Below are 25,682 nucleotides of genomic sequence, written 5' to 3' on the forward strand. Positions count from 1 at the left end.
TTCTGTTTGTTCAGATCAGACTTTTGTTTCCTTTATCATCATCTGTGTTCTCCTTTCTTTCTGTGTGTTTTCATGCTGACATACTCCAGGCATGCACACACATTTGTGTATGTTGGTATGTGTGATTTGATCATGAGTCAAGATACTGCTCGAAAGAGTTAAAATTGATACTAAAAAAATAGGAGCTAGCACTATGGGGAGGCTGCAAGAATGGCCTGCTGGACCTTTTGTAGAAGTTTGTACATAGCCAGTGGAAAATTGCTAAAGACAATCAGGATGTTTGATTAATGGCATCCAGCACCTTTATCCATTAGTTTTGCTTAACCACTAGCGACAAAGCCAGAGCAAATTTAGCAAATTTGTTTCTAGAGGTTGTCTGACATGCAGGTACATTTATGATGCTTTGGTGTGATGTATTAACTTGCTTATGTTTATGCAAGGACATGAGCTTGAGATATGCATTGCATCATATTCTGATCCAGAAACTCATGAATGTTAAAGATGTTGGTTTGTCTGATTTGCAACAAGAAAACATTGGCACCATCCAGAATTTATACTGTTCTGTTACAATACCTTACCAGAAGGTGGTTGCTGGAGCAAAAGTTAAAAGATGCAGAATTATCTGAAGAAGAGCACCAGAATCTTATAAAGGACTTAGAAAGGAAAGAAACAGAAAACATGCGTTTGCAGAGGCAGAGGTTGGGTATGGATGATTTTGAGCCTTTAACTATCATTGGGCGTGGAGCTTTTGGTGAGGTATGTTCTTTGTACTACCTGTGCTCTTTCTTAGCTATATTTATGCAGTGCTGAGCATTCGGAGTGTACATTTTTTCCTTCTGGTGTTTGTAGTCGTCATATGTGTATCTGCTATTTTCAGATTCATTTTAGTCCCTGTGGAATTTGCAGGTACGGCTTTGTAGAATGAGATCAACTGGGGAAATCTATGCCATGAAGAAGCTCAAAAAGACTGAAATGCTCAGTCGCGGTCAGGTGTCGTATTTGAATTAAGCAAGTTATTGTCCTTAAGTACATGTGTTCAGGCATGCATACATATACAGTTATAGACGCATGCACACAGGCAGGCAGGTAGGCATGCAGGCAATATATGTACTTGTGTGCCTATGTGCCTATACATGTATATGTGCCTATGTGTATAAGCATAACCATAGTTGTACTTACGCCTATGTATATATGCACATACATATGCATAACTATAAGCATAGGCATACTGATGTGTAACTCTCTTTCGTGGAAGCACACTCCATTAAATGCTATAATACATTCAAAAATAATGGCAAAGACAGCTCTAGCTGACATTAAGAAAGATCTCTAAGATCATAGGAGTCCCAAGGAGATTGGAAAGAGAACATCCAAAGTACTGACAGGGGAGGAAAAATCAGCATCAAAATCAAATGATTGCAAGCATAGCACCCAAAAGTTGGTGCAGCCTCACTAGGCGACACCCAGAATTTATCATATTCTCCCCCCCTCCCCCCCCCCGCCCACAAAAAAACCCCATGGCTAGGTCTCATTCAGAGGAAGACAGGGTATCAGCCCTGGGCCACTTGAACTTAGGAACCTACCAAGCCCTTGCAAGGTGACAAATATCTTCTAGCACTTCTCTTTTCTTTTGCCACATGATTGGACTTGGAACAACTCTAGTTAAATCACCGAATGAAATGCGCAGCAGCCCTTCAAATATATCACGGGCAGCATGATATATATCAAAACCAACAAGGGATAATTTTGATTTTTCATCGAAAAGTACATCCCTACTGACAATTACCTTTTTAGAGATAGGATCATATAGTCTGTATCCTTTGCTCTCATTGCTGTATCCCACAAAAATGCATTTGATAGCCTTGTTATCCAACTTTTTTCTGAGTACCTTGGGAATGTGTGCATATGCTAGATACCCAAAGGTATAAAAGTGCCCAAGAGAAGGTTTTCGGCTGTTCCAAACCTCAAAAGGCGTGACATTCTTTAGTGCTTTGGTGGGGCATTAGTTTAAAACATGGCAAGCACACATAATGGCTTTCATCCAAAAACTGTGTAGCAAGCTCTTTGCTTTCAGCATACATTTGGCCATTTCCACGAGTGACCGATTCTTTCTCTCTGCAACCCTATTTTGTTGTGGAGTATAAGCAATAGTGAACTGATGAACAATGCCCTTCTGCTTCAAAAAAGAATTTAGCATAGAGGACATATATTCCCCCCCTCGGTCTGAATGGTGAGTCTTTACTTGACAGCTAGATTGGTTCTCAACAAGTGCTACAAAAGCCAAAAATGCATCATACACTTCTGAATTTTTCACTAAAGAATAGACCTAGCAGAAGTGAGTAAAGTCATCAATAAAAGCCGCAAAATAGTAACATCCACCTAATGACTTTATCTGCATAGGGCCACATACATCTGAGTGCACCAATTGTAACTTGGTTGTGGCTCTAAAAGCAATATCACGGGGAAACGAAAACCGATGCATTTTTCCCAAAATACATCCCTCGCATAAGTGCTCAGGAAATCTCTCCAAGAGAGGTAATCCATCTAGCATTTGTGTACGCTGTAAGAGCATCAAGCTACCATAGTTCACATGCCCTATGCGAGCATGCCATAACTCTACTTGTAAAATAGCAGGAGTAAGAGTGGATGCTAAATATGTTGATTGATCGACTGAAAGAGCATCCAACTCATATAACCCATGACAAAGAGTACCAGTCAAGACCAAAGTCATGTGTTCCTCATCTCACACCATGCATTTGTCATCATCAAAGATGACTTGCAATCCACACCGTGCCAAAGAAGAATAGATAGCAAATTCTTCTTTATACCTGGCACAAACAAAGCGTCTTGTAGGCGGAGAATTGAGCCATCAATGGTTGTGAGCATAATCTTCCCAATACATTTAACAGGGTATGATGCATTATTGGCACACTGTACAGATTTACTAACTGGAGCTGCACCAACAAAAGCGATTAAATCTTTGCGAGATGTGATGTGCCTAGAAGCACCATTGTCAAAAAACCAAAGTGCTTGCATCCTCAGTAGAGCTAAATGCTCTATCAGCCCAAGATGAGTCACAAGTGCATGTATAAAAATAATAGTATCTGTCTACAACAAAGGACGTTGACTCAGTAGTAGTGGAAGGAGCATCAGAAACAGACATTCCTGACTCCTTCTTCTCCTTGGCTATACGCTTTCTACACTTGTGATGTAGTGGCCTGGCTTCTTGCAATAATGGCATTTGCCCTTCTTGGCTTGTGTGCCTCCTTGTTTCTTATTACCGCGTGAAGTTCTTGAATTTCCAGAGCTTTGCTGAGATTTCTTTGCTTGGTTGCCTTTGCCCTTTTGTCATGCCATAAATGCCTGCTCAGAGGCTATGACATCTACACCACTGTTTCTTCTTGCTTGCTTCTTCTCTAAGAGCAAACTAACTAGCTGAAGAAAAGTAATTGATTTTGAGGCAATCCTCATGGTGAGGTTCAAGGCCGTATGAAAGGCCAAGTACGAGGGCGGAAATGAGTTCAATGTAATAGATATCAGTTGTGTATTTGAGTAATATTGCTCGACATTCATAAGCTGCTCACACAAGTCCTAAATTTTGTTTAGATAATCCTACATAGAATCACCCTCATCCATCTTTAGTGTCTCAAGCTCTTTCTTTAAGAAAGAGATGCGGGTCTCATTCTTGCCAGCAAGCATCTGCCCCAAAGTCAGCTAGGCTTCTCGTGAAGAAGCTGCAAACCAGATGTGAGGGATGTTTGACCGTTGAATTGCCAAGGCAATCAGTGACAAAGCCTGTGCATCACATGTATCCCATGCCTTTTGAGTTGCTGATCTTTGGGGAAGTGGCTGAAGTGGAGTAGGCTGAACAGGCTGAGGTACCTGTTGTGCATGTCCTCTTGGAGGAGGGGTAGCAATAGCCACAACTCCAGGACTGACTTCTTCTCCGCTTATGTAGTCCCAAAGATTCTTCACAATCACCACATTCTTCATCATGAAGGACCAAAGTGAGTAGTTGTTACCATCCAACCTATCCTCCTTGGATACATAGGTAAACGCATCACCTCCTTGATTTGTCATGATAATCAATGCCAAAAAGAGCAAAAAAAGTAATGTCCAAGTTGGACCAACTTGGAAATCTCAAAATTTCCAGAAATTACAGCAAGCATGTTGCTGCAATTAGCAAATTGAAGTTCACTCTGTCAAAACTGTCTGTGATGTACGCAGTCCAAGGTGCTTTTAATGCTCAACAACATTGTAGTAGCAAAAGCCCCAAAATATCTTGCCCCAAAATGCTCAAAAACAGTTTATTTCAGATTGACACTCTTGTACATTTACCAATCTCTGTACTGAGAATAAAAGCCCCAAAATTTCACAAAATCTCTACGTGAAAATGTGTCCCAGACACTTGGAAAAGTAGAGAAATGCTGCCCAAGCACAAGCCTTTTCGTGTGAATGAGATTTGAAATAAAAAATTGTTAAAAACATTTCCTTTTGCCTTGATGTGGACCGTCTGGAGTTGTGACAGCCGTATTGGTGGCAGACGGCACTGGTCAGAGCTGGAGGTGGTGCTGGTCAAGGTGGCTGGCCACAGGATACAGGCGTAGCTATAGTTGTGTGCAGTAGGCGTGGTGACACAGGCGCTGTTGAGGCGTGGCGAGGGCAGGTAACAGGCCAGGGGCATTGTGGAGCTAGGTGAAGGCAGCACACACTAGGCGGCATGTGGCACAGGGGTGGAGCAAGTAGGCGCAAGACTGGAAGCAATCGGGCATAGCTGGCAAACCGGATTGCTGGCGGATAGGCGGCTGTGCACAGGGCTCTAGGGCTGACTGTAGAGGGGGCACCTGTATAGGGCGTGAGCAGCGTTGATCGAGGGCATGGCCAACACAGTTAGGCGGTGCCAACGGGCACTGGGGGCTGACTGCAGAGGGGGCGCTTGTACAGGGCGTGAGCAGGCAGCATGTGAGCTAGAGGTGGGCAGCACTAGCACAAGCGGCCTTGAACTTGGTGGAGGCGCTGAGCAGTAGTTGTAGACCTGGCGAGAACTCTTGGAGGAGAGGTGAACTCAGCTTTGATACCAAATGTGAGAAGGTGGAGAGGATCGAAGCTCAGTTGAGTGTGCAGTAAACAGTGTGGAGAGTGAAGCACGACACCCAATGCAATAGTTTGAAAGAGTGTAAGATGAAAGTACAAGGTACAACCCTTAAAAAACCTTAGGGTTGTAAGAGGGTGTTCACACCTAAAAGTGTGTGCAACATGATAAGTGCCCGTAAATGTGTAACATAGGCACATAAAATGAAGAGAATGAATTTGGGGGAAAAAACCTCTTGAATGGAGAGTAAAAAGTGCCCCAGTGGTCCTACTAATCATCGACATTCCTCTGTGAGCGTAGGTGTGAGTGAAACCCAACAAAACGGTGTCAAGAAAAGTAATCGGATGGTATGCACTTATACCATATTAGAGAGATAGTAGGGTTTGTAGAAAAAAACAGTGTACAGTAAACATTGAGAGAAGAAAAGAAGAGCGAAGAATGATGAATGTCGAATCATGCTGATACAATGGAGCAAAGCTTAAAGATGATTGCACTGTCTTGGCTAATCAAGTAGCAATATCTTTAGGAAATCTGCACAGTGAAGGGAGCAAAACGCAGTCCTTTGGATAGTAGTTCCAGGAAGGTAATTGTTGAATGGTGAAGGATAGTTGTAGAGGGAGTGGAACACAATCCTCAAATGTTTTGAGAGAGGAGAGAGAATATTACTTGCAACCATTGTACCTTGGAGTGTATAGGATAGTTACCTGTCAATAGATAAATAGGTGCATGTATAAAGGGCTTGACCAATCTTGTCCATGAACTCATATAGAAGTCAAAGTGTGTTGCCCTTCATATCTTTAATATGATGGACACTATAGGTGGGTTGCAAAGCCTTCACAAGTGCTTTCGCATGAATCTACCAATCATGCCCCAATACCATGCATGCAAATGCAAGAGACTTTGGCTTTTCCCCATGTTTCCATTTAGCCCATTCGTGGCTAACCACACTACATAGGAGTCCTTGACGTACTCTGATCAGCCTTTTCACAACAATGAACATATAGGTAAATCGAGTTTGGAATGACTTTAGGATCTCCAAGTCATTGTTTGCCCTATATATTGCTAGGACCTTTGGCTTTTTGCATGACAAAATTCACCATGCTATTGATGCTTTTGCAAGAGGAGACAAGAATCTCTATTCCGTCTATGTACGTTTGACTATCCATTACATAATACATTGCAACCATATCTTGCCCATTTGCCCTTAAGAGACTCCAACTCTATAGTCGCAACTACCTTTTCCTTTCAAAGCCCAATAGAGCAAAGAGCTTCATGGAAAGGATCATCCCATTCACATCTTATACAAGAGACTACTTGCATAACTTTGTAATGAGTTCCATGTACAATGTTGAAAGACAAGGCACATTGAATGAATAACTTAGTCAACTCCCTTGTGGCCTCCTTCATTGGTTGCTTTTGAAACCCAACTTTTACACTTTGCCTCCTCAATAAAGGAAGGGCTGTTCTTTTCTTGTGTGGTGCATTACCGGAACTCTCACCTACAATATTACCGTGACTATCTTCACCTACTCCGAAGCTAGAGTCTTGACTTTGCATTTCAGTCAGCTCCATGCCAATGTCAAGGGAAAGCTCCTTGAGATGTTCAGGGTCTTACACTACATCCAAATCTAGGCCTAGCTGCTCAGCCTTCCAAGCCTTGAGTGGCTCATGAACATGTTTGGGAACTATTGAGCATTTGTCTATTCCAAAGCCCTTCGTGTGGGTGAGATGTGCCTTAAATCTAGTCAAAGGTGCGTCATAATCATTGGCACAATACCTGCACATCCACTTTGATGTGTTGGAACTTGCAAACTTTCCCAACAAGGTCACATGCCTCCAAAGGTTATCGGACTTTTGAGGCATGGTGATTCGTGAACTTGTAAGTTGGCAAGTTGCTGTTGTAATTTGCAGCAAAATACAACAAAAAGTAAGATATTGTTAGAAAGAGAGACATAGATTTTCAATCTACAACAGAAGTTAGTGCGGAGTTCATATTGTAGAGTGTGGTCAATGAGAGAGAGAGAGAGAGAGAGAGAGAGAGAGAGAGAGAGAGAGAGAGAGAGAGAGAGAGCTTTTACGAAAAAAAAAGAGAGAGAGAGAGCTCTACTCCAGCTGTCCTTTTTGTGTGATTTTTCTGTGTTAAAGTCTTGGTAGACTTTCATCTGTTTTCTTTGCTGACCTGATGGTTTGATGTAAATATTTACTATTTAATTCAATTATCTTCACGGAGAGAGAGAGAGAGAGAGAGAGAGAGAGAGAGAGAGAGAGAGAGAGAGAGAGAGCTTAACGACTACCAATGGCCAAATTGGGCTATGAGACCAAAATGTTACATTTGAAAAGTCAGGGAATTCCAAAATAGTTGTCACGTAATGCTATGTCTAACAAAATGAAAAACAAACAGCTAACAATACATAGCTGATGAGTACAAAATGATGTCTAAGCCAAATACAATGTGGAATTGCTCAAAAGGCACTCTCATCCCATGATTCATGAATTTGATGTTTTAGGTTGAAGGCACAATTGCAAATAACTAAGCGTCACTTTTAGTTGCTTTCATAGGGGAAAAAGATGTTTCAAGATAGAGCATGCTTTTTGGAGTCAAAATGTCACCTTTCAATTGACGCCTTAAAAATGTGCGAAACATTTATTACTCGTTTTGTATGTTTTCTACCTTGGGACATGTGTTTCCATGCAACTATGGTGGTTAGAGCACTTGGGACCCCTCTTTGGTGGATGACACACATCAATGCCTCCCTCAACTGTTCCCATGAGAGCCACTGGCTATTGGATAGTTTGCCCTTGATCATCTTGTACACTCCTTCCTTCATTTACAACATTTCTTCATTCACTTCAGAGTTCTCCTTCTTTGTTTGTGTTTTTGCATTTTTGCATTTTGGATTTGTGTTTGAGTTTATTGTATTTCAATTGTGGTCGTACACTTGGTGTTTTCTCTTGCAAAACTTGCATATCTCCACACTATTTACCACCCCCTCCTTTGGTAGATACTTAGAGTTCATGGTGTGGTCCCTTGGCTAGGTGCCTTGTTCAACCTCTATCAATTGCTGCGTTTTCTGTTGACGCCTTGGTTTATTTTGTTTGGAGCTGCTGCACACTTGGTGACTATTGCATAGGCTGTCCATACAATAGCTGATTTCACCAACTAGCGGTTGGTTAGCCTGTTGGACCTGGTGTTTTCAGCCTGCAGCTGCTGCTTGATCTTCCACTATCTTTGGGAGCTGTTTTCTGCACCATTGCTGCTGCACACTTCACCAAATCAGTCTACATCAGGTTTAGCCTTGTGTTTTTGGGATAGTTGTCACTAAATTGATTGCTTATTCTGTATTTAATAAATTTATGTCAATAAATTAATGACTCACTTTTCTTTAAGTGTTGATGATGATCTAGCATGGCCATGAGACCATTTAGAGACCAATATTCCTAGTGCATCACTTAATGGGGTGATCAGAGGACTATGACGGGGATATCTGGTACAGGCAATACAAGTTATGAAGGGGGAAAGAAGTGTCTGCCAAGTGTAAGAGTGTACATAAGAACCAAGGAGTTACACATAAATGAAGATGGATTAAGTTTTAAGAAGAGGAAGTGCATTAGCATTGTGTATATGTATTTACGTGTACATCCGAGGACACCTAGGAATGTTTACTTGTGTGTAATAAGCATTGCATTCATTTGGGGTCATCCTCTCCCTTACAAGTTAAGGTTTAAGGTTTTTTCTTTCATTAAGAAAGACAAGAGAGGTAATTCTCTCACTAAGAAAGATGAGAGACGTAATCCTCTAGAAGTGGGAGGAGAGAAGTGATTTTCTCTTTCTAAGGTCTAAAATGACACAAGCTTTTGTGTGGAATTCAATCTTAAGGTTGAGGCCCAAGGCAATTTAATGAACTCTTCTTAAGGTGGTTGCATGGACACAAGTTAAGAGTACAATTTAAGAAGCTGTTTTTTTTAAAAGACATGGTGAATCCATTTTTAAAATATCTCACGATAGAAAGACGATCTCTAAAAATGCCCGCCCGAGGTATCGGAAACAATGAGATCTACAACTTTCGTGTTGGACATTTTTTCATCTGAGCAACACACAGAGAGATATCTCGAAATTGGTGTGGTAGAGTATGTCCTGGAACAACCACATCTTGCATAAAGATCAACTCAAGTCTCTTTCCAAGAAGAGAAGCTCTTGAAAGCCTATATAAGAGGAGGCTCTCCTTGGGTGTGAGCAGAGGTGAAGGAAGCATCACTTTGCATGCATCCAAGAGAAGAGAAGATGCAAGTGCTACGGAAGCTCTGTTGAAATCAAGTGCTGCGGAAGCTCTTCTGAAATTAAGTTCCAAGAGGAGAAGAGAAGGTGCAAGTGCTGCGGAAGCTCTACTGAAATCAAGTGCCAAGAGGAGAGCCCTACACATATTGTGTAGGAGAGAAGGAGACTCGAGAAGAATCAAAAGGTGCCAACTTCCAAGTTGTGCAAGTGTTAGCCGGTTGTATACCGTGCAAGGAACCGTGATCTTGTTTCCAAGATTTACAAGTAAGAACTGGTTTATGTGTAACGGAGGAGCTTGCTCCTTGTCAATAATATAACTCCACAAGGGGGGGGGGGATTGGCCTATCTTCCAGTCCCTTGTGTGTTGTCAATTTCTCTCTCTCTCTCTCTCTCTCTCTACATCTTTCTTTTCTCTCATATGTTCTCTCTCTGTGCTAGCATAATATTCACCATATATATTTTAAGTATATAAGAAAGTCGAGTGTGTATCTGAGATCTTATAACAGTGGTATTAGAGCAGGTCTCTTTGCTTTTCTCAAGGTAAAGGCTATTCTTGCAAGAAGTAGGTAAACTGATGAAGCACCTACAAGTGAGCAGTTACAGGCTCAATTGACAAAGTATTGTAGCTTATTGGAGATTCCCGAAGTACAATTGATTGACAACTTAACGGCAAGGGAAGAAGTTACGTATGAAGGACCGAATCCTCCAAAAGATGGTGATACTGGAGGAAACACCATTGCACCAATTGATGGTGAAGGTGCAAAGCATCCAATTGCTGAGAAGCTTCCTAGAAGGAAGGACTCTGAGGTCAAGAAGAGTAAAAAGATGTCACCTCGAGTGAGGGGGATAAGGAGGGAATCATCTCCCTCAGCAACCAGCTACTCCCTTGATTACTCAAGTTCCTTCTCCTCCTCATCAACTTGTAGTTTTTACTCTCTTGGTTCTAAGTCTTGTGCAATCCGCAAACGGATAAAGAGGGACCATAAGAGGAGCAAGCTTAAGAAGACTAAGACTTTCAAGTTTGGCGATAAGGATATAAATTTTGACTCTTGCTTTGGTAAGAGAGATCCTGCTAAGGCGTTAGCCTTTGTCAGGCAATTTGAAGTTGCTTTTTCCGATGGTAATTTCTTAGAAAAGTCCAAGCTCAGGCATGTAGGCATGCACTTGAAAGACACCGCTAGCAATTGGTGGTTGACTCTCATTTTGGAGGGAAGGAAACCTACGACTTGGGAAAAGTTCAAGAAGAAGTTTTATGCTCAGTTCTTGCCTCCTGATTTTGAGAATGATGTCAAGAAGGAGTGGGATTGGTTAGGCCAGAAAGAGCATAAGAATGTCACTAGTTATGTGGACAAGTTTTGGTCTATTTTTCTCAAGGTTACTCCTTTCATGGAGATCAGCGATGAAGAGAAGAAAAGGAAGTTTGAAGCTGGCCTACTCCCTCATTTACACAGAACCATGGAGGTGTATCCACATGAAACCTCATCTCGTATGATGGAGTCTGCCATCATAGTTGAAAGTTTGCATACACCTGGTACATCTCGAAAGTTGGAGATGAGTTCTTATAGAGCTAGACAAGAGTAGCTCTATGATCAACCAAGAGACAGGACTAATTGAAGAAGACTTATCTTTATCCATGACCAATATTCAAAGCCAGAGGGTAACAAAAAGAAGCGCAAGTATCTCTCACCCTCTGAGATACAAAAGTACAAAGAGGAAGGAAGGTGCTTTCTTTGTGGTAAGTTAGGGCATATGAAGCCTGATTGTCCTCACAAAAGGAAGGAAGCAAATGTGGTTAAAGATCCTCCTCTGCCATCCTCAAATTTTATTTCGGATGTGCAAGCTAACACTCATTCAAATGAGAAGAAAAGACAACTCTTAAAGGGTTGGGGAACACTCAACAATCAATAAGTTTTGATACTCTTTGATGCAGGGTTCATAGATAATTTTGTGTTAGCAGATACTGTTGAAAGACTACAATATATTCCACCGGATCGATTGGGAACACCAATTGGATCAGGTTTGGCATTTGAAGGACTTATAACCAATTCTACTCCAATCCAAGGGAAGTTGAATCTTAGAATTGGGTCTTATTGCGACCAAGAATCTTTTTTACTTGCACCCATCGGTAACTGTGATGTTATCTTAGGCATGCCTTGGCATTACAAGATTAGACCTCTTCCCAATTTTGTTAAGAAGATCCTTGCATTTCAATTTAAGGGTCGAAACATAGTATGCATTGCTGATTGTTGGAGATTGGCCGGTGCCAATTGTTAGTCATGTTAGCATGTCTAAAGAAATGAAGAAAACTATTTTTACGTACATGATTTTTGTGAGAGAGTCAAAAGAAGCTAATGATTTAAGGACACTTGGTGCCTCTAATGAACACACAATACCAACTAATGCTTCTAAGTCTCAAACTTTAAAAGAACCACTCTCTTTAATTGATCAAGCTAGATATGCTTTTGTTAAACAATATGAAGATTGTTTTAGTGATTCACTCCCAGGAGAGTTACCTCCTAAGCGCCCAAAAGATCACACAATTGATCTTATTCCAGGCAGTTCACCACCTAACCAACTGCCTTACCGAGTAAGTGCAAGTCAGCAAGAGGAGATCCTAAAACAAGTAAACGAACTGTTGAAAAAAGGGTTAGTTCAACCTAGCTCTTCTCCATATTGCTCTCCAGTCTTACTTGTTCAAAAGAAAGATGGTTCTTTCCGCATGTGCATAGACTATAGATTTTTGAATAAGATCACAATCAAGAATTGTTTTCCTATCCCAAGGATAGATGATATCTTGGATAAGTTGCAAGGGGCTAGTATCTTTAGTCACATTGATCTCAAGAGCGGCTATCACCAGATATGGATAGCACCTGAAGATGTTCATAAGACAGCTTTTTGTACAACATTTGGACTATATGAGTTTTTTAGTCATGCCATTTGGTTTGACTAATGGATGCGCCACATTCAATCGAATGATGGAGAGAATTTTCAGACTCACTCAAAGTTCACAGGTATCTTCTTTGATGACATTGTAATATTTTCACGGTCTGAAGAAGAGCATAGAAAACATCTATCTATTGTTTTTCAAGAGCTTTGCAAGCATAGACTACATGTCAATGCTAAGATGAGTGAATTTTTCCTTTCAGAAATTCATTACTTGGGCCATATTGTTTCTCACAATTTGGTGAGAATGGATCTTGAGAAGATTCGAGCCATTGTTGATTGGCCTACACCTACTTTTGTACATGAAGTTAGAAGTTTCTTGGGCCTATGTGTCAGAAGTGGTGCAGCAATGGAAGCGTATAGAATATGCTGAAATAAATGCTGAAACACAAGACAGAAGAAAGAATGAACACAGTAGACAGATGAGAACTCAGATGTATGCTCGGGAAATGGAATCCATATCGAACACTAGACAGCAGCATACAACGGTGAGTCACTGGCTGCGTGGGCACCTCAGCACCGGCTTCTCTCTCCCTGAAGGATCTCCACTGATGGCTGAAGCACCAAAGACTGTGGAGGAGGAGCCCTATAAATAGCCACAAAAGTGGGGAGCATAAAATGCAAGTCGGCCAACATTTAATGCTGGTCGGCCAGCAACAAATGCTAAATAATACATCATAAATGGCTACAAAAATGTGCCATAAAATACTGCATAAAATGCTACATAAAATGCCCAGCCTCTGCACACAGACTCACACCATGAGCTGACTCATATCTGCTAACACCCTCTCTCAGATCATGTGTGATTTGATACAATAAAATAATGATGGAGAATCATAAACTACACAACAAAGAAACACCAGAAGGACCATGGATGTCCAAGCGGTGAGTGGCCAGCCCACCACCAAGATGCCTCGGAGAGTATCTGATGTCGATGTCGATCGTACCAACAACACCTGAAAATAGAGAAGACTCATAGCAGCTCTCTGTGTAATGTCACCTATGTCACTCAGGACATACAAAGCCAATCTGCCAAACATGTCTCTGAACATGTGACCATGGATTCCCCGCCTTTGGCCAAACCACCAAAGTGTCCCCTCATGTGAGCTCCAGACGAAAGCCTCTCGCTCTCTGTCAAAAAGAACAGCTCATCATGAACCCAGAAATCAACTCCAGTCTCTAGGATTTCACTGCCAGATACCGTCGATGCGTCAGGGACATCCCTCTCTGGATCCTGTGCATCTATATCAAAATATAGATGAGGCACTGCAGCCCCACCAACACCCGCTCACACTCCCGCTCTGGCACGAGAGTCGTGAGGGATGACCTCATCACCACCACTAGAAAGCAGCCGAGGAAGGGGCCACCAAGCCCTTCCCGCGATCTGAAGAAGAGGATCCCTTCTGCGCCTTGGACTTCCCCTTGGTCGGAGGATCGGAGTCGGAGTCTGATGAAGGAGAGGACTCATCGGTAGAGTCAGCATCCCGCTTCGTCTTCTGCTCCTTCTTCTTGGAAGCCGCTAACTTCTTGCAGTCCTTCCGCAAATGTCCCTGCTTACCACAGTGGTAACACTGGGCTTTCGACTTCTTCTTCCCGTCACCCCTCTCTGAAGCTACATAAGCCTCACCTCCATAATGTGCCGGAAGCCGCCCCTGTAATCTCAAGGATGTCGCATGGTTGTCCTCATCAAAATCTTTAGGAAGAGGAAAAGGACGGAGAGGTCGAGCAATAGCTCCACAGACGATGTACCATAGCCGCTTCTGCACAAACCAAGCTTTCATGACAGCACTCCATGTGAGATAATCAGGTCCATGTAACTTATCTTCACTTGAGGTGCACGGAGGGGCCATCTGGAGGAGGTAGAAAAGAGAAGTAGAAGAAAAGAAGGTCGTTTGGAGAGTGAGCACAGCCAAAACGCAACCAAAAACACCAAAATTAGTGAGTTCACATGCAATATAACCCAAAGGCTGACCAGAATAAGCCAAAAGCTGCTGCACAAAGTGAAAAAATCAGTCAAAAACTGCCAAAAACAGCAAAAACGGCCTGAATAATCAGAAAAACAGGCAAAAATAATGCTGTAAACAGCAAAACGCAGGTTGCAAACTGAATAAACAGGGGCTAAAGACTGTTGCCAGCAGTTTGATGAAGGAAACACGGGCAGCAAAGAGTGGAACAGCAGTAAACGCAAATCTGTCCAGAAAAACACAAAACGCAAAACGCAAATGCTGAAACACTGTCGCCAGCAGCAAATCAGCAGTCGCCAGCAGGAAGGACAGCCGCCTGATCAACAAGAAGGGTGTAAATCCTGAAAACAGCAAGAAAACACAGCACAAATAGGTTGCAGTCTGAAATCTGATACCATGTCAGAAGTGGTGCAGCAATGGAAGCGTATAGAATATGCTGAAATAAATGCTGAAACACAAGACAGAAGAAAGAATGAACACAGTAGATAGATGAGAACTCAGATGTATGCTCGGGAAATGGAATCCATATCGAACACGAGACAGCAGCATACAACGGTGAGTCACTGGCTGCGTGGGCACCTCAGCACCGGCTCCTCTCTCCCTGAAGGATCTCCACTGATGGCTGAAGCACCAAAGACTGTGGAGGAGGAGCTCTATAAATAGCCACAAAAGTGGGGAGCATAAAATGCAAGTCGGCCAGCAACAAATGCTAAATAATACATCATAATTGGCCACAAAAATGTGCCATAAAATACTGCATAAAATGCCCAGCCTCTGCACACAGACTCACACCATGAGCTGACTCATATCTGCTAACACTATGTTCATACTACATGAGGTTCATATGAGGTTTTGCATATGTTGCATCTCCTCTACATGAACTTACTAAGAAGCGAATGCCTTTTTGCTGGGGATCAAGGCAACTACAAAGCCTTTGAAAGAATTAAGTTTCTTGTGACTCAAGAACCAGTTCTCATAGTTCCGGATCTTCAAAAACCTTTTGAAGTTCACTGTGATGCTTCTGGGGATTGTATTGGAGTTGTGCTTAACCAAGAGCATCATGCAGTAGCATTTGAGAGCCGACGCCTCAAGGATCATGAGCTACATGCTCCAATATATGAGAAAAGAGCTTATGGCAGTGGTACATGCTCTTGAAGTATGGAAACACTATTTACTTGGTGCAGATTTTGTTATTAAAACAGATCACCAAAGTCTAAGATACTTTCTCACTCAGAAGAAGCTCTCAAAGAAATAGATGCGTTAGGCAAATTTCTTATCTATGTTTCATTTTCAAATCCTTCATACATCTGGAACTAAGAATGTGGTAGCAGATGCTCTATCACGGTGACCTCGAGTGAATGTAATCACAATTGTTTACCGTAACGAGTTCATGGATTTACCCAAAATGTATGCAACTGATTCCGACTTCTCAATCATATGGGATCAACTTAACTCAGGTCAGTCGATTACACCTTACTCAATTCGAGATGGTTATTTGTATCATTATTAAGCAATTTGTGTAGCATTACCATTGTGACACAAGGTAATGGATGAAGCACATGCATCCCCATATGTTGGACATAGGGGTATTCTATCCACTACTCAAGCATTGGAAAGATATTTCTTTTGGCCCACTCTTAGAGCTGACATTGAAAGATATGTCCGCGAGTGCAAGATATGCCAAAAAGTAAAGTATAACAAGCATAAACTACCTGGTCTATTGAAGCCATTACCTACTCCCAATGAGCCTTGGGAAAGTATAGCCATGGACTTTATCATGGAGCTTCCTTGCACACAAGCAGTCAACGATGCAATCTGGACTATCATTGATAGATTCAGTAAAGCAAGCTTACTTTATACCTGTGCGAAAGACAATCAAAGCTGATCATATGGCTAAGCTATTCATTGCTCATATTTTCAAGCATCACGGCATGCCTAAGTCCATTATAAGTGATTGAGATCCCCACATGACCAGCCTCTTATGGCTAGCTCTCTTCGAGAACCTTATCATTCTCAAACGGATGGGTAGAGTGAAAGTGCTAATTCTACTGTTTTGGACCTTTTGAAATCATACGTCTCTAATAATAAAAGAGAATGGGAAAAGTATTTGCCTTTAGTAGAGTTTGCATACAATAATATGGTGCACTCTAGTACTGGTAAGGCACCCTTTGAGATCATCTATGGTAAGCCTTATTTACCACCCATTCTTCTTACGAAGGATAAGATCTTTACAGCATATGAGTTTGTCAGAGACATTGATACAACTTTCACTCAAGTAAAAGCTGCTATCCAAAGGACACAAGAGAAGCATAAACGCGAAGCTGATAAGTATCGTCGTAAGTTAGATCTCAAGTTGGGACAATATGTGCTTCTTAAGTTTGAGAAGGCTTGCTTGAAGAAGCAGAAAGATCAAAAGGGTAAAGTGGTTAAGCTTTCTAATTGCTATTATGGCCCTTTCAAGATCACAGATAAGATAAACGATGTGACTTTTTGTTTGGATCTACCAAGTCATTGGAACATTTATAATGCTTTCCATGTAAGTTTGCTACGTCCCTATATTGGAGAACCTCCAATGGAACCAATCAAGGAAGATTTACCTAACATTGACGAAATAGAAGAGTTCCTTGTGCGTGAAAGAATTTTACACCATCAGGACAATACTCTAAGGTCAAGTAAGATATTATGGAAGTATCTGGTTAAGTTTAAGAATTATCCCCCATTGGATGCTTAGTTTATGACTAAGAGAGAACTACAAGACTTTTCAGATCTTCTTAAGGACTTTGCATCCCCTCTACAGTTGAGGTCAACTGTTTAGAAGCCGGAGGGATGTCACTAAATTGATTGCTTATTCTCTATTTAATAAATTTATGTCAATAAATTAATGACTCACTTTTCCTTAAGTGTTGATAATGATCTGGCATGGCCATGGGACCATTTAGAGACTAGTATTCCTAGTGCATCACTTAATGGGGTGATTAGAGCACTGTGACAGGGATATTTGGTACAGGCAGTATAAGTTATAAACGTAAGAGTGTAAGAGTGTACACAAGAACCAAGGAGTTACACATAAATGAAGATGGATTAAGTTCTAAGAAGAGGAAGTGCATTAGCATTGTGTATATGTATTTATGTGTGCCTCCGGGGACGCTTAGGAACGTTTACTTGTGTGTAATGAGCATTGCATTCATTTGGGGTCATCCTCCCCCTTACAAGTCAAGGTTTAAGGTCTTTTCTTTCATTAAGAAAGACGAGAGAGGTAATTCTCTCAGTAAGAAAGACAAGAGATGTGATCCTTTGGAAGTGAGGAGAGAAGTGATTTTCTCTTTCTAAGGTCTAAAATGACACAAGCTTTTGTGTGGAATTCAATCTTAAGGTTGAGGCCCAAGGCAATTTAATGAACTCTCCTTAAGGTGGTTGCATGGACCACAAGTTAAGAGTACAGTTTAAGAAGCTGTTTTTTTTTTAAAGACATGGTGAATTCATTTTTGAAATATCTCACGATAGAAAGACGATCTCAAAAAACGGCCGCGTGGGTTATCGGAAACAACGAGATCTATAACTTTCGTGTATGACGTTTTTTCATCCGAGCAACACACAGAGAGATATCTCGAAATTGGTGCTATAGAGTAGATCTTGGAACAACCACATCTTGCATGAAGATCAACTTAAGTCTCTCTCCAAGAAGAGAAGCTATTGAAAGCCTATACAAGAGGAGGCTCTCCTTGGGTGTGAGGAGAGGTGAAGGAAGCATCACTTTGCATGCATCCAAGAGGAGAAGAGAAGGTGTAAGTGCTGCAGAAGCTCTACTGAAATAAAGTGCCAAGAGGAGAGCCCTACACATATTGTGTAGGAGAGAAGAAGATCCAAGAAGGATCAAAAGGTGCCAACTTCCAAGTTGTGCAAGTGTTAGCCGGTTGTATAATGTGCAAGGAACTGTGATCTTGTTTCCAAGATCTACGAGTAAGAACTGGTTTATGTGTAACGGAGGAACTTGCTCCTTGTCAATAATATAACTCCACAAGGGGGGGGGGGGGGTGGCCCATCTTCGAGTCCCTAGTGTGTTGTCAATTTCTCTCTCTCTACATCTTTCTTTTCTCTCATCTATTCTCTCTCTGCGCCAGCATAATATTCACCATATATATATTTTAAGTATATAAGAAAGTCGAGCTATCTCGGATCTTATAACAATAGTGCAGCCTGCAGTGCTGTCCATTGCCATTTACAACAGTTGGTTTGCATACTGCAACTCAGAATCCACTCGAAGCATGACATACTCTCCAGGTCATGTTTAGGTTTGAGGTCTTGTATTGACTCTTGCATAGTGTGTTTACAACATTTAACATTCATTTGTTCTTCTCTTTCTCTAAGTTACTCTTCAGCTTCAAGTTGTACTATTTATCACTTTGTATTTTGTCTCGTACATTTGTGTTTATATTATATACTTGAGTATTTATTTACACAACTAAGCACTAATCTAACAATGGTACAAGAGCTACCTTCTCCATTGTACTCAGCTTGTGAGTTGCTGTTGGTACAGCTGCCATTGAGTCTCAGCTCGGCAGCATGGCTAGAGTTTAGTTTTTAGCCACATGCCTAGTTGTGTGTCCAGCCTCTCAAGTTTGGAGAGCTGTAGGAGCAAAATGAGATTTATGCTTCTTGATTTTTCGTGATGAACATTAAGAGGAGAGTGTTTTGCATCCATCTAGAGGTGTTGGACAACTGGGAATTAATCTCTTTCTTCTCCTTTCTATCTCTTTTGGGCTGTGTAAGCTCTGTTTTAGAACATATTAAAATTGGAGTTTGTTGTTTACAGCAGATAAGTGGCTTGGGTTTGTGGAAATCAATAAATTTGGTGTGGACATTGGAATTTCTTGTTGAACACATTCCAACCAAAACCTTAATTTGCCCTTGTTTTGGAACACCAAAATCATTGAATATTCAAGGCAAACATTAGGGAAAATGAATTTTGACACGTAGGTTTGATTTCCTACCATTGAAAACATTAACCTTAGCATCCAATCTTAGGGCAAATTCATATCAAAGATTAGGGTTTGTGGGTTTACAGATTTGAATTGCTTTAATTTGATAGTGATTTGAAGGTGCGTTGGTGAGGGAAAAGCTTGATGATTGTTGGGCAAGCAAGGCTGAGGTCTCATTTGATGAATTGGATTGGTCTAGGATTGAGATTCATGTAACTTCCTCATTTATTGCAGTGACAATAGTGGTGAGACCATGGACACATTTTTGAATGTCATGTTCATCAACATTGGAGTGATTGTAGCTTTGCATACTTGAAGACACATTGATTTGAGAGATTCAAAGCTTGTTGGTCAAGGTTGACGAGAGCAATTGCGGACATATCAATTGGAGCGAATTCGGTCCATTGAAGGACCAAGTATGCAAGGAATCATCAGAAAAAAAGAGTGCTGCTAGTCTATGACAAGCGTGTTGATCACACAAGTGGATGACAATTGGTTTGTGTAAAGGCTCATCTTCTTATTAGATCTTTTTGAGAGGGTTAAGTAAAATCCTTTTGATCTTGTTTGAAGGTTTTTCTGCTTATTAGATCTTTTTGAGAGAGTTAATTAAAATCGTATGCAGTAATAGACTGCTCTATGTATACACACAACAAATGCATGACCTTACGCTTATGTGTATTCATCTATTCATAGATCTATTCAGAAAGTTCCAATTTGCCTTACACAACAAATTTCCATAGGATCTAAAATTGATATATATCCTCTAGAACATTTGTATTGCAAAGTCATAGGCATGCAAGCTAGGATGCCGGGACACCGTTTTGAAATGTGGGACCTGACCCAATCACGACGCGGGATAAGGGTGTTCCAAAGTGTGATCCAACCAAACATGAGCTCTTTTGTATAAAATAGAAAAGCTTTGATTTGTATTTCACACTTGTATATAGCAACAAATGTTCAAGTTGTACTCACTTTGTATATAGCATAGGAACAATCTTTTATGATGTGCAAGATAGTTTAGTAGGTTAGTTTTTACTCCTGTAGTTGAGTGACTTATGTTTTCTAGAGAGATTGTTTTGGCTTTTCGTCAAACTAGACTTTGTTTGTAGACTTCTTGGACCTTGGCGAACCCAACTTAGAAGAATCGCCTTGCCATAGGTTTTTTCCTCAAGACTTTCGTCTAGAGACTTTTTAAGGTAGGATGAACTTGAATTGCAAGTTGCCTAATTCAAAGATTTTTGACGACAATTTGGAGAAAACCTCCTTCACCACTCCAAGATCTCTGGATATTGATATTCTTGAAGATATTTTGCCCCCCCTCTCTTCAACTATAAAAAGAGAGGGGAGGTGACCAAAGTATCAAGTGATCATTTTATGCTTATAGAAGTGTGCTTTTGCAAATTTTTGTACTTTTATCCCTCTCTACCGAGGCATCACTATCTCTCATCTCATTCTTGTCTCCAAACTTCTTACTCTCTTCCTCTTCTCCCCAGACTTCACTTCTCTCTTGTCTTTTCACCAAACTTTTGTATCGAGCCTTTGTCTCTAGATTTCTCTCTCTTCCCTTTTCTCTCTAGATTTCATACTCTCTTCTCTTCCCTTTAGACTTGTTGCTCTACCTCTACTTCTCTGTACTTCTAGATGTAGATCTCTCTCTCTCTCTCTCTCTCTCTCTCTCTCTCTGTCTCTCTCTCTAGACTTCAGGTCTTTGTCTATCTTGGCTCCTCCCTCAAGACTTCTTGACTCCAGGTTTCTTTGTTTGACTTTTTCTCTTTCCTAGACTTCTTTGCCTCCAGACTTCTGTGTTGACTTCTCTCCTTCTCGAGACTTCTCTGTCTAACTTCTTTGTAACATTTTCCCTCTTCCCTCTTTCCTCTTTCTTGTGGACTCTCCTTTCCTTTCTAGACTTCTCTTTTCTCTTTGCTAAAACTTCCTTTTGGGTCCTCTTTGCATTAACAAGCAACATCAAGGAATTTGAAGACATATAGATTGGTTTTGCAGAGTGAGCATATTGCTCTAAGGAACCCCCGCTCAACTCATACATGCATTGTTACATGATAACCACCTTACAATTTGGCGATAACAGTGGGATACGGGTTTGCAATTTGCTAATAGTTGGAAGTTCGAAGTATATACCTACAATCCACTTTGGCAAATCCTTCGATGTAATTCTTGTTTTCACTCTAGAAGCTCTCTTCTAGTTTTTAGTAGACTCCAAGTCCTGGGACGCTCTCCCGCATGCCAAAACATAAGTAAGTCCGAAATGACTAGCACAGGTATGGGAGTTGGTAGCGATCGGGGATAGGGGTTGATGCCCTTGAACCTCTTCAGAAGACATTAGGAAGAATTGATATAAAGCTGTATACCTTCAATGGGCTAGCCACAAAAGATCTTGAAGACCATGTGTGTCGATTTTGCAGCTTATGTCAAAGTAGAGGGGTAGATAGGGAGGATCCATTTCTCGTACTCTCCCCCTCCACCCTAGAGGACAGTACGGATAAATGGTATAGCCATTTTTTGAAGAACCACTCTGCGACTTGGACATTCCTCAAGGAACTCATGACTTCCTTGAGGCTTACCGTTTGGGAAATCGAGAGGTTTACATCATCCAATACCTCGACTTACTAACGTATATTGATGAAGAGACGTTCCCCAATCTCCCTACATGAGCAAAAGTATTAGTGGTCTGCCCTCCGACTTACCTTGGAGACTTCATGAAATGATGATGGATTACTACATAGCTTCTGAAAAACACTCAATAAACGATTTACAAGACTTTGGTGGTCGTTGCCAGCGTTGATGTATGCAAGCTCTCCTCACAATCAAGTATGTTATTATCCTCATCATCGAATACTTTTGATGATGTTGTTACACAATTAGCACATGAGTTGCAGGCCTTGAAAATGCAAAAAATAGAAGCAAATGGACAACGTGCAATAGAGCTCTTAATGAAGGATATTGAGGAACTCAAGAGTGCAATTATATCCACCATAATGGCCATTGCTCCTTGGTGTACCCATTGTCAAGAAAAAGGGTACATAGGGACAAAAATTGTCAAGAACAAGGGCATGTAGGGACAAAAATGAAGTGTGGGAAAGATTTTCTCAACACCCCCTCTCAAGCCCAAAAAGCAAGACAAAAGAGGCGTGAGGTGAAGAGAAGAAAATTCACTTGTAATCTGAGAATACCACTTGAAAGGAGATGGACGAAGATAGTTAGGAGACTAGATGAGTGATAAAATCCGAAACACAACCTTGAATGAGAAGCCACTAGCTCCGTTACACCATGATGGAGGGAATATGAAGACCCTAGTCACACAATCCCTGTAAAAAATCCAAGGGCCCTGATCGAAGTAGATCTTCAAGATGTATGGTTTCAGTAGAGGTAAAACTACTCAAAAGAGGGTTAAGCCTCGAAAGTAAAAGATGGTGTGTGAGGAATTTCGAGAGTAGTAGGGTCCCCCTTTGAAATTGGAGAAGTAGGAGGCCCCTTTGAAGTTGAAGAAGTAATGGAAGCCCTTTTTGGATCCCCCTTTGAAGGAGATAGGAAATCCAAATACTCGTTGTTCACAGACTCTAAGGTATTTGATGACGAAGGAAGTTCCGCCGATTGTGTAAAGAAGGTATTTGGGGCTTGAAAGCAGAAACTTAAGAATGCCTAGAGGTGGCCTCTCAAACTTGAGTAGAAGAGGGTGGAGTAGTAGGTGGCTTAGGGCGAGAGCCAAGGATGGGGGAGAGTTGTTGATACTCAATGGAGTGGATTGCTGGGATAGTAGGTGGCTTAGGGCGAGCCAAGGATGGGAGAGAGTTGTTGATACTTAGTGGAGTGGATTGTGGAAACTTGGGTTGTGGAAATCACTGAATTTGAAAGAAGGTGGGGGAAATCTCCATGGCGCATTGTGGTGGTCTCTAAGAGGACTTCTTGTGTTTGGAGGTCTTAGAGCCTCCGTTTGCTTGTGAGGAGTTAGTGTGTGTCGGATGTGGCTTATGGCCTTGTGCATAGAAAACTAAGAGCCAGTGTAAAACGATCTCTGTGGCTCAAAATGGAGAGGTAGCACAAGGAGTTCTTGGTGGAAGATGCATATACTTTGGTGGGTTAGGGAGGAAAGGTCGTTGTCGACAATCTTCGGTGGTGTAACCAGTCTTGCTGCAATAGGAGCACCTAGTAGATTGGTCACCTATTGGTGAAGCCATGGTACCAATGTGCCAATCTAGAATAGGGAGGGTTGGTGGGAGGAGAAGAGAAGGGTATCTCTTGATGGATTCCTCGGAAATAGTAAGTAAATTAGATGTTGATGTTGAAGCCGCAACTTTGTCTTTGTCTTATTTAATACAGAGGATCTTCGCGGCTCACTTAGCGTCTATGACTTTGATACCATGTTAGGAAATGATTGTTGTAAAAGCAAACTAGAGAGACAATAGGGTTTGTGGGGGAGAACATAGAGTGAGCATGACAAACACTGAGAAGAGAAGACAAATTGAGATGAATAAAATAATGAAGAATTGAACAATGAAGTGAATGTGATACAAGGGTACCATAGTATGAAAGATGCCCTGGAGTGCAAGAAGATTGTCAAAGAAGCCTCTGAGTTTGCAAATGCAAGATGAAGAGTGATTGATGAAGGTGACCTCCAACCTCCAAGACAAAAAGTGTCAAATGTAAGGATGAGTAATCTTTGATAATGAGAACATTGTTGAGATTTCAAGCTCAACATGTGTATACATTGATGATGGACCACCTAGTTAGATAAGTTCGCATGTCAAGCTCGTTGGTGGTTAGTATGATCCTTACATGGCTATTGACTTATCACGTATTATATTTGGTTGTTACAGCTATCTATAACTGGTATAACTGATTATACTAATTGAATGTGATACTATACTTTGTGTACATTGTATTGTATATGAAAGAAGAAAGAAACCAACAAAAAAAAAGTTTTGGCCTCCATATGTCTTCTTGTGTTCTTGAGTGAGCTTTCTCTCGTGTGTATGGTGTGTGTTTGGTGTAGTAGGTCAAGCAAGTTCCCCCACTATACGATTCTTGACATAGTATTAGAGAGACACCACTCAGAGAGATCTAGTTTTGAAGATTGAAGTAAAGAAGAAGAAGTAAGGATTTGAGCAAGCAAGCAACGGGTAAGGAGCTCCCCTATTTTTTCACTCTTTCTTTTGGATAGAGCCTATGGAGGCATCAGAAGCAAGGCAGAGCAAAAATCTTAGATTGTTGTGAGATTTGGTGTGCGAGCAGAGCACTGTATTTTTTGTAGATCTGCTCTTTACGGCTTCCACGTTGCTTTTTGAACCATCTGAGGCCATTTCGAGCTTTGTTTTAGATATGTAAGGTTGCGAATAGCAATTTCAGGGTACATTGTAATTTTAGGTGTGTTGATCGTAAGTGGGTATACAGATTATAGATTTTAAATTTGTAAGTTGTGAGGCGTTTGCGAAAAAGCAAATACAAGCATCATTTGCAAACAAGTTGTAAATTACATGTACTGTTGAGCAGTAATAAAAGATGTTATTTGGTGTGTTGTTGTACACTTGTTGTAAAAGATTGCAGAAGCCTTGCTTGCTGTTTTACATTAATTTTGTGAAAATGGCATAGAACAGTGGAAACCCTATCATTGAGAAGTTGGATAAGAATATTTATCTATCATGGAAGTTTCGTGTGACGAACTTTTTTATGGAAAAAAGCCTTTAAGAGTTTATTTCAGGTGAAGAAAAGGAGCCAATGCTAACTAATCCTGCGAGCCGATTGCAGAAGAATTAAAGATACGAAAATAATGGAATGCAAAAGACAAGAAGGGGTTGTATTGGCTATTTGCAGTCATTGATAATACTATATTGGAGCATATAAAAAATGCAGAAACTTCATATGCAGCTTGAATAATCTTTAAGAATATGTTTTCAGCAGATATGAAGGCACAGAAGATTTAACTCAAGCAAGAGTTGAATACTTTGAAGAAAGGGAAGATGCTTGTAAATAAGTATATTTTGAAAGTAAAAAGTATTGTAGATGTCTTAGTAGCTATTGATGCAATGCTTGATAAAAATGAGCGTCTGTTTTTCATGCAACAGATGATAAATGTTGTTATAGGAAAGGAGTCACATAATGATTATAGTATGCTGATTCAAGTGCATCTAATCATATGACTTTTACCACTCAATTTTACACACTGGAAAGGTTCCCTTCTTTTTGTATGATGGTCAGATAAAAAATTTGTTAGATCATGTGCTATCCATCACAAAGAATTTAGTGTTTGTTAGAGCAACAGTTGCAGGTTTAATTTAATGCAAAAGGTTGCTTTATGGAAGATTTTAATGATAAATGTAGGTTGGTTGCAAAAGAAAGTAGAGTTGATCACACGTTCACTTGAGATATTGGAATTCTTGCTATGAATGTTGTTATGTATGCTAAAGACAAAGGAG

At 40.9% G+C, this 25,682-nt stretch overlaps 1 protein-coding gene across 2 annotated transcripts in view; it reads left to right on the top strand.

Moving 5' to 3' along the window:
• The window catches only part of LOC148033346 (uncharacterized), an 84,557-nt gene that overhangs the window by 10,800 nt on the left and 48,075 nt on the right, over positions 1-25,682 (top strand). Inside the window, exons 2-3 of one of the 2 annotated variants that reach the window (XM_087681258.1) lie at positions 585-756; positions 907-990. In XM_087681258.1, coding sequence (XP_087537384.1) covers positions 585-756; positions 907-990 — 256 coding nt within the window. Of the gene's footprint in view, positions 1-581; positions 757-906; positions 991-25,682 lie in introns of both variants that reach the window. The other variant, XM_087681257.1, reaches the window with a different exon arrangement.

The sequence above is a fragment of the Lygodium microphyllum genome, chromosome 7, assembly GCF_053477565.2.
Source record: "Lygodium microphyllum isolate KBCC chromosome 7, Lygodium_microphyllum_v1.1.10, whole genome shotgun sequence".
Classification (NCBI taxonomy): domain Eukaryota; kingdom Viridiplantae; phylum Streptophyta; class Polypodiopsida; order Schizaeales; family Lygodiaceae; genus Lygodium; species Lygodium microphyllum.